Source organism: Ipomoea nil, unplaced genomic scaffold (assembly GCF_001879475.1).
Source record: "Ipomoea nil cultivar Tokyo-kokei standard unplaced genomic scaffold, Asagao_1.1 scaffold1096, whole genome shotgun sequence".
Classification (NCBI taxonomy): Eukaryota; Viridiplantae; Streptophyta; class Magnoliopsida; order Solanales; family Convolvulaceae; genus Ipomoea; species Ipomoea nil.
Window position 1 is genome coordinate 676553 of NW_017617524.1, and position 10716 is coordinate 687268.

Genomic DNA, 10716 nt, shown 5'->3' on the forward strand with positions numbered 1-10716 from the left:
AAAACACCACCAAGTTTACTCCTTGAACACAAAGTTGGTCGTAAACTTGAACCACCAGGTTTTTCAACTCCAAGTGTTTACTCCACCTCTTTGTATTTCTACGAGTAGAGTTTACAAGTGTTGAAGAAATAGGTTTTCTTCTTCTCCAACTGGTAGCTTTGGATTGTTTGGATCTGGAATGAAGCACTTTGAAACAACACAAGACTTCCAAATATCTGGATGTAAACTTTTACGCTTTGATCTTTCTTCTCAACAACACTGGTCGCAAACACTTGATATTTCATAGTTTTTTCTCACTAGAATTTCTTAGAATGACCAGCCTCTTTTTTTCTTTAGTAAGTGAAAAGGGTAGTATTTATAGGCATGAGAAAATAGTTCTGTTCGAGAGAAACCTATTTACAAATGCTTATGGACCAGCAAGTAGAGACCAACGGATTTTCCAGACGGTATGTGAGATGTCAGACTTTTGCTGTGACACCCTGTATTTTTCATTCTAAAAATTATATCCCGTAACTATTCTTGTAAGGGATTTAATTATTTCTTGTGGCCCAATTTCTTCAAATAAATAAATCCCTAGCCTATATTTATGTATTAAAGCCCAATTCCTTATACTAGTCCATATATATTCTTTGTAAGACATTCAATTCTTAGTATTATGGGCTTTCTCCTTATCCTACTTATTTATTTGTTATTAGAATTATTTGGCCCATCACTAATTCTTAACTTTGTATAATTGTTATGTATTGAACCAAGTCCACTTCTTATTAAATCATTCACCCTAATACATGCAATATGTATATCTATCATATCCTATTTATTCAAGACTTATCTTGTCTAGACAAAACAAATCTCTCTCTCTTCCCTACTTCTCCTTCACGCCATATTCACCTTCTTCCTCATTCAAAGATTGGTCTTCATTTCATCTTCAAGAATTAAAGCAAGATTCATCTTTTAGTGTTCCTAGAAAAAAAATCACGGTAAGACTTCACCCTTTCTTTCATATTCTTCCTTTGGTTTGCTATCTTTACGAATCTCTTCTTCATTTCCATGGTGGGTTTTGGGTATCTAGAAGAGAAAGGTGTTGAAGAGGTTTGCTTCTTCTATGGCAAGTTAGGCCACACTGATAAGTTTTGCTTGGAGGCTAGGCGATCGCCGTTGAAGCCGAACTAGTATTTATATGGCCCGAGTCTGAGGGCGGGGGTATGGGTCCGGCGAAGGTTTTGGGGGATAGGTGGTTTCAACTTGGGCAGGAATGCCGGCGTGTGATTGGTTATGGGGGAGCTCCGGTGGGGGTGCCCAGTCCGGTGGTGCGCCGTCTGCCGAAAGGGGGTGTTGTGGGGGCCGCGGAGCAGGTTGTGTCTGGAGGTAATTCCGGCCAGCTGCCGGAGACTGCTGTGGTTGATCTGCCGGTAGATGTCGCGGGGGCTGATATGGGGGTGCGGGTGGATCCGAAAAGGCGTAAGGGGGGGTGGATGGTGGAGTGGTGGATGCGGGGATGGATAGGCAGGTGGATTCTAGTTCGACACGTTTGGTGGGACCTGGGGACCAGGCTCGCCGCTCCCAATGAGTACCCTATTTTGAAACTGCTGTGGCTTGGGCAATCCACGGACAGTTCGTGAGGTGGAGGACCTTGTGTCCAGAAGGAAGCCGGAGTTTGTGTTTTTGATGGAGACGATGGTAGATGGGAGTCATTCTAAGAGGCTCCGTGTAAAGTTGGGTTTTGAGGGGTGCTTCAATGTGGACAATGACGGCCGGAGGGGGGGACTTTGCTTTTTGTGGGCTAAAAACAATTATGCCAGTTTGATCAGTTATTCCTGTAATCATATCGATCTTGTGGTGTCTCTCCCAGGGAGGCCACAATGGCGGCTTAGTTGTTATTATGGTTACGCACAGAGGAACAGGAGGAGGGCTGCTTGGGATTTCTTGAGATCACTTGAGGGGGCTTCTGAGTTACCTTGGGTGGTTTTGGGGGATTTTAATGATTTATTGGTGCAGTCTGAGAAGAGGGGGAGGTTGCCGCACCCGAATAGTTTGATAGAAGGTTTCAGCGAGGCTCTGGAGGATTGTAGTTTGTTGTCTCTTCCTATGATTGGATACCCTTTTACTTGGGAACGTGGTAAGGGAACTGTGGACTGGGTGGAGGGGCGGCTGGACAGGGTGGTAGCTTGTATGGACTGGCTGGATAGTTATGATAGGGCGAGGTTGTTCAATATTCGTACAAACTCGTCGGATCATACTGCTCTTTTCCTGGATATCTATGGGGCTGTGCATACTAGCCGACTACGTGGTTTTCGCTTTGAGAACTCGTGGCTGTTGGATGATGGTTGTAGGGAGGTTGTGGAACGGGAGTGGTCCAGTTCACCTGGTTTGAATTTGCAGGCAAGACTCGAGTTGTGTGGAAAGGGGCTGAAAAGGTGGGGTGGGGACCAGTATCACAAGTTTGGGAAGCGGATTGGAGAGATTACGAAGGAGATGAATGCCCTACGAGGTTGTCGGGATCTTACTTCCTTAGCATAGTTTGCGCATCTGGATAATCGTTTGAATTTGGTTCTATCCCAGGAGGAGGCTTTCTGGAGGCAGCGTGCTAAGCAGCACTGGCTTCAGGGGGATGACCGGAATACCATGTTCTTCCATAAGTACGCGTCGCACCGGAGGAAAAAGAATGTTATTGTGAAGTTGGAGGATGATAATGGGGTCTGGAGGGAGGGTCACGCTTTAGATTCTCTGGTCATGTCTTATTACAAGCAGACTTTTGCTTCTGATGGGAATCCGGGTTCTTTCAGTGTGGAGTCTATGCAGCCACGAGTGACCGATGCTCAGAATGTAGATTTGCTGCGTCCGTTTGAACCCAAGGAGGTGTGCTGTGCCTTGTTCTCTATGGGCAAGGATAAATCACCAAGTTCGTATGGTATGAATCCTGGCTTCTACCAGTCATTCTGGGATGTCATTGGTAAGGATGTCACTGCTTTTGTACTTAATTGTCTTTCCCAGTCATCTTTTCCTACATGTTTGAATGATGCAAATATTGTCTTGATCCCCAAGAAATGTGCCCCTGAGTATGTGTCTGATCTGAGGCCAATAGCTTTGTGCAATGTGCTGTATAAGGTTATGGCCTAAATGATAGCTAACCGTATGAAGCCTTTGCTAGAAGGCATTATATCAGACTCCCAGAGTGCCTTTCTTCCAGGTAGATTAATCTCGGATAATATCCTAATTGCATCCGAGGTTGGCCATTACTTGAGGAGGAAGCAGTTAGGGCAGGTGGGGTGGGCGGCTCTAAAGCTTGATATGGCCAAAGCGTACGATAGGATGGAGTGGTCTTTTGTGAGGGATATGCTTATGGGTTTGGGTTTTGATGCGAAATGGGTACAGCTGGTGATGATGTGTGTCTAAACGGTGCGATATAGGGTGCTGGTTAACGGTAGGCCTACGGAGGAGATTGTGCTTACGAGGGGATTAAGGCAGAGAGACCCCTTGTCTCCTTATTTGTTTATTATCTGTGCAGAAGGTTTATCCCTACTTTTGCAGGACTCCCAGGCTAAGGGTCTTATTCATGGTTGCAGGGTAGCCCGGGGGGTACCGCCAATCTCACACTTGTTTTTTGCAGATGACAGTCTGCTTTTCTTTAAAGCTAATCTGCAGGAGACTATGGAGGTGAAGAAGTGTCTGGGTGTCTATGAGACTTTCTCTGGGCAGGCGGTTAACTTTCACAAGTCCAGTATTTCGTTCAGCCGTAATACTCAGGAGGGATTAGGGAGCTGGTTTCGGGGGCCTTGGGGGTTTCTCAGGCTGATGATTTTGGGAAGTATCTGGCTCTGCCTTCTGTTATTGGCAGGAACAGGAGGACTGTTTTTGATTATGTTGAGCAGAAGCTGAGGCAAAGATTTGGGTCATGGAATAAGAGGCTGCTGTCCAAGGCGGGTAAGGAGGTTCTTTTGAAGAGCATTGCGCAAGCTATGCCAACATATACCATGAGTATTTTCCTGCTCCCTAAATCTTTATGTATTTCGTTGGAAAGGTTGATGAACAGGTATTGGTGGGGGCAGAGTGGTTCGGACAGTAGCATTCATTGGCTGGCCTGGGACAGGATGTGTACCCCCAAGAATTTTGGTGGAATGGGTTTCAAACGGTTGCATGAGTTTAATCTGGCCCTGTTGGGCAAGCAAGGGTAGCGTTTGCTTACTAGCCCAGGTTCATTAATGGCCCGGGTTTTTAAAGCAAGGTACTACCCGACTTCTACCTTTTATGAGGCTACTTTGGGTGGTAATCCGAGTTATGTGTGGAGGAGCATTATGGCTAGTCAGGATTTGATCAAATCCGGAAGCAGACGTAGGATTGGTAACGACAGAATGACCCAGGTATGGTCTTATCCATGGCTCCCTGACACCCAGAATCCTTTTGTTGGCACGAATCAGGTGATTAACAACCAAGCCTTGGTTTCGGACCTGATCGATAGCCCCACGAGTAGGTGGAATGGGGAGTTTGTACATCCGTTTTTTATTCCGCGGGATGCTATGTTGATAACGCAGCTGCCTATTAATATGGACTATGAGGATATGTGGTTCTGGGAAGGGGATTTAAGGGGAAGCTACTCTGTTAAGGATGGCTATAGGAGGTTGGGCGTTTTAAATGCTCCACCCTCTTCTGTGTGGATCAATATCTGGAACCTACAAGTCCCCCCCAAATGGAAAATCTTCTTGTGGAGAGCCCTCTCGAATATTTTGCCTTGACAATTTGATTAGGAGGGTGGATCTTTTAAATATATGCCCTTCATGCGGAGTGAATGAGGAGTGTGTCATGCATATTTTATGTTCATGCCCATATGCTATTAATGTTTGGCATGCCTCTCAATTACCAATCCCCTCTTTTGACAACAGGAGTTTTATGCAATGGACTGAGCTATGGCTTGGAGGTACGGCAGGCTACACTCGTGATACACAAGGCTAGATTTGTGGTTTGCTTCATGACCTTTGGGCGGCTAGGAACTCGGCGGTATGGGAGTGCCGTTTGCCTGTTCCGCATTTGCTACTCCGCTCCAATTCGGCGAAGTGGAAGGCATGGGTGGACAGTGAGCAGCGGCGAAACAGTGTTCGCCTGGGGCAGTCCACGACCGTGTCATCCCAGGTCCCTCACGCAGCAGCTGCCTTCCATTGCAATGTGGATGCAGGTTTCCATGGTCCACACCACACGGCAGCTTACGGCTTTGTTGTTCGGGACCACGACGGTTCCTTTGTGGCGGCGGCTAGTGGTCCTATGGCTTGTTCGTATAACCCACTCCTGGCGGAAGCAATGGCAATGTGTGAAGCTCTCTCATGGTTGAAGGATAATGGGTACTCTGGTGGCAGAATTTACACGGATTGTTCAATTTTGATTTCGGGTCTTACCCATGCTAGTTCTTTTCGTACTTATGTTGGTTATGTTTTACTGTCTTGTAAACGTTTAATTTTATCCATGCCTGGAACATTAGTTTATTTTGTTAGTAGGGACGCCAACCAGGTGGCGCATTCCTTAGCGAAGCATGTAAGTGCGGTCTCAGCACGTTCTCTTTGGAGGGATGTACTTCCTTCTTTTATTGAGCCCGTTGTGGCTAATGCAATATGATTCATTTAGCTTTCAAAAAAAAAAAAAAACTTGTAATAAAATGTATATATTTTAATTAAAGCAATATAGATTTGGACTTTAAAAAAAAAATAATTTATGCTACAACAACAGACATGGTGTATTTAAATAAAGAGAAGACGATGTATTCTTAAAATAATTATAGTATGACATTCATATTCTTTTAGTATGAAGATTCAAAAAATTAATAGGTTTAATATATATATATATATATATATATATATATATATATATATATATATATATATATATATATATATATATATATATATATATATATATATATATATATATATATATATATATATATATATATATATATATATATATAGAAGAGCGCTCATATGCGGCGGGGTCTTACGGTGCGGCGGTGCGGTCAAATTCCAGAATACACCAACAGTGTTAACAATATGCACCAACAGTGTAATAAAAACACACCCCAATGAAATGTAATAAAACATCACAAAATACACCACAGACTCAAAAAAACACACCATATAACTCACCACCCCCAATGGTGTATTTCCGAACAGTGTATGGTGTTTTTACTCACACCTAATGGTGTGTGTTTGGTGATGCAAGGCTCTGTTTACTCTGTTTTGTGTGGTGTATTTCCTAACGTTGATGGTGCATATTTGGTGAACTATTGGTGTTGCCGCACCGTAAGAAATAACCGCACCGTAAGACACTGCCGCACCTGAACCCGCCTCTCTCTCTCTATATATATATATATATATATATATATATATATATATATATATATATATATATAGTTGAAAGAAACAAATCAAATTAAATAAACATGATTATATTTTAATTCTTACCGAAAGAAAAGAATTGAAAAAAGAATTAAAAAATTGAAACAAATTTCATTTTGTGTACCTTAATTTAATTGTTATAATAATAATATAAAAACAAAAGGCTCATCACCATTGGTGTTGTTGTTGTTAAAAGATTAAAATAAATATTTTGCAATGAATGAATAAGTTAAGAATAATAAATAGTTAAGATAATATTCAATTACTAAAATTTATACCTAAATGGAAAAACAAAAAGTGATATATAATACACCACACACGTGCACTGTTATAATGTAGTATCTATTCATATATACTTTATCAACCTATTGAAGGTCAAAGAGTCAATACCGCCTCCACTAGGGCAAAAACTCATGACCTTTCATATGGGAGAATCACTTCATGTCACTAGACCAACAAGGTCATTGGCTAATATTTTTTTAAGCATATATATAAAATAAACATTTTTTATAAAATTTATATTTACAAAAATAAAATTTAAAAAAAAAAATCTATATTACTAAACTAACACCTACATATATTGGTATATATTTACACAAATAATATATGCATTATATATAAATACATATAATTTGACATTCATAAATATTTAATTAAATATAATCTATCATTAAATTAATTTCTATATGATAATTTCAATAACATGATAATTAAATTAGAAGAAAAAGATATGGTAGATTTAGGTGCATGCATGTATGATAATAGTAATGAAGTCATAAATATTAGATTTTATTAATTTAAAACAGAGTTATAAAGGTTTAAATGTAGTTTTGTCTATTAAAAAACGTAATAAGAATAATTTTGTTAAAAAATAATGAAGTGTACAACATTTAAAAAGCAATATATATATATATATATATATATATATATATATATATATATATATATATATATATCTTATAACTATAATAAAGCTATATGGTTTGGGAAGTAATTAATGTTACAATTAATGCCACAACATCCTTTATTATAAAAAAAAAAAAAAAAGAAGCACAATATTTGAAAAATAAAATAGCTATATATTATATAATCATATAAAAAATGTACTTTGAAAAAATAAAATATCTATATATTATATAATCATGTAAAAAATGTGTTCAGTTAGATTTACTCATTCAAAATTTGAAATTTGCTTTCCAAATGTAATTATCTTAATTATTATTCGTATTGTGAAAATTATAATATAGATGAAATACAATTAAGAATAAATCAATGTAATTATGTAAATTATCTCTATCCTTTCAAAAAAAAAATGTAAATTATCTCTATATGTTATTTGAATATGCATATAATTAGAGATTATATTATGATCTTGTGAAATGCAGACAGTGCATTATATAAAAAGAATATAAATATTTAAAAACTACACTTCTGGCTATCTATTTCTTGAATTTTTTTTCATGGTTCATGCATAAATACTTGGTATCCCACCGTTGTGAGTTCAATCATACTATCTCATATCCAAGAAGACTCTTTATTAAACAATTAACCATACAAAATTTTAATTTTAATTTTAATTGTAATTTTGTATTCTATAAAAATATTTAATACTTGACCAATGGAAGCAATATATATATATATATATATATATATATATATATATATATATATATATATATATATATATATATATATATATATATATATATATATATATATATATATATATATATTTATTTATTAAAACACAAAAATTGAAATAAAAATAAATAAATGACTTAGACATCATATGAATTGAGACATATAATATGTTTTGGTTATTATTATTATTATTATTATTATTATTATTATTATTATTATTATTATTACTAGTAATTCACCCGCGCGATGCACGGGAAAAAGTTATGGTATTATAAATAAAAATAAAAATAGAAAAACTAAAATATTTTAAATTGTTTAATATAATAATATTTTTGAGCTTCCATTGGTCAAGTATTTATTATTTGTATAGAATACGAAATTACAATTAAAATTTTGTATGGTTAATAGTTTAATAAAGAGTCTTCTTGGATATGAGATAGTATGATTGAACTCATATTACAATTAAAATTAAAATTAAAATTTTGTATGGTTAATTGTTTAATAAAGAGTCTTCTTGGATATGAGATAGTATGATTGAACTCACAACGGTGGGATACCAAGTATTTATGCATGAACCATGAAAAAAAATTTAAGAATAGATAGCCAGAAGTGTAGTTTTTAAATATTTATATTCTTTTTATATAATGCACTGTCTGCATTTCACAAGATCATAATATAATCTCTAATTATGTGCATATTCAAATAAACTTATAGAGATAATTTACATAATTACATTGATTTATTCTTAATTGTATTTCATCTATATTATAATTTTCACAATACGAATAATAATTAAGATAATTACATTTGGAAAGTAAATTTCAATTTTGAATGAGTAAATTTAAACTCTAACTGAACACATTTTTTACATGATTATATAATATATAGCTATTTTATTTTTCCAAAATACATTTTTTATATGATTACACTAGTACAAAAAATATCAATAAAATCTAATAATTCGCGTCCAAAGTTTGAACTTCGGACGCCGAATGTGTAGTGCGGTGGCAATTTTGTAATTAAATTGCCACTCTATATATATATATATATATATATAATATTATATATATATATATATATATATATATATATATATATATATATATATATATATATATTATATATATATATATATATATATATATTATATATATATATATATATATATTTTTTTTTAAATTAGTCGCGTCCAAAGTTGCACACTTTGGACGCGAATAATTAAATACTGGCTAAATTCGCGTCCAAAGTTTCGAACTTTGGACGCGAATAATTAAAAGAGGCTTTAATTTGCGTCCAAAGTTGAGTACTTTGGACGCGAAAAAGCTTTCTAATCCCCTCCCTCCCCCAAATCCATCGATCAGTTCTTCATTATTCAACCCTAACCATTCAATCCGGCCGCCCAATCCGCCGTCCGCCGTCCTTCATCGCCCATCGCCGTTCAACCGTTCATCGCCCTTCATCGCCAATCGCTCGCTCGCCGGTCTCCGCTACCTCGCACCGACGCCAACCACGTACCGCTGCTGCCTCGCACCGACGCCGACCACCGCCGCTCGCCGCTCGCCGCTGCTGGTCGCTGCACAACCACCGCCGGTCGCCGCTGCTGCTCGGCGCCAACCACCGCCTCTGCTACGAACGCCGGCGCGCCTCCAGTAATCGACGACGCAGGTGAGTCGTCGATCTGTTTTTAATTTTTTTTTTTTTTGAAATATTAAAAACCAGAATATTAAGAATTGTATATTCTTTACACATAAAAATATACACAAATTTTATTTTAAATAATAAAGATACACATAAAAATAAAGATAATGATCAAATAAATATGATATTCTTTACTAGATTATTGTATATTTTAATTTTATTTTAATTTTTTTATTTGTTATTGTTGTCTATTGTGTATTATTGTATATTTGTTATTGTTGTTTATTGTGTATTATTTGTTATTGTTGTTTATTGTTTTGGTTTGATACCATCTCTAAAGGTTGGATTAGGTTAATTGTGAATTATTATATACAAATTTGTTGTGTATTATTGTATATGTTAGGTATTGTTGACAAATTTGTTGTGTATTATTGTACATGTTAGGCATTGTTGACAAATTTGTTGTGTATTATTATATATGTTAGGCATTGTTGACAAATTTGTTGTGTATTATTGTAAAATATGATGTTTATTTTTGGAAAAGTAAAATATTGGGAGCACTTATCTGTTCGACATTGTCTTGATGTAATGCATGTGGAGAAAAATATTTGTGATAGCATTACCAGGACATTGTTGAATATTCAAGGTAAGACGAAAGATGGTATTAAAGCTAGAAAAGATATGGTAGAATTGGGGATAAGGACTCAATTAGCAGCACAGGAATCTGGAAAGAGGGCATACTTACCTCCAGCTTGTTATACTCTGTCTAAAAAGGAAAAAACAAGTTTTTGTAGCTGTCTAAATGGTGTCAAGGTTCCTTCTGGCTATTCATCTAACATTAAAAAGCTTGTTTCAATGAAGGACCTTAAATTGGTTGGTATGAAATCACATGATTGCCATGTGCTAATGCAACATATGTTACCTATTGCTATTAGAGGCATATTACCTAACCATGTTAGACAAGCAATTACAAAGCTTTGCTACTTTTTCAATGTCATTAGTAGTAAAGTTGTTGATCCTGAGGTGTTGGATTCTTTGCAAGCTGATGTGGTAGTAACTT

General features: G+C 36.4%; 1 protein-coding gene across 1 annotated transcript; it reads left to right on the plus strand.

The window, feature by feature from the left end:
• The first annotated feature begins 3117 nt into the window (after positions 1–3117).
• Positions 3118–4172, plus strand: LOC109183030. The gene is made up of 3 exons (XM_019333246.1): positions 3118–3375; positions 3529–3699; positions 3789–4172. The coding sequence occupies exons 1-3, from the start codon at positions 3118–3120 to the stop codon at positions 4170–4172; spliced, it is 813 nt and encodes a 270-aa protein (XP_019188791.1).
• The last annotated feature ends 6544 nt before the right edge of the window (positions 4173–10716 follow it).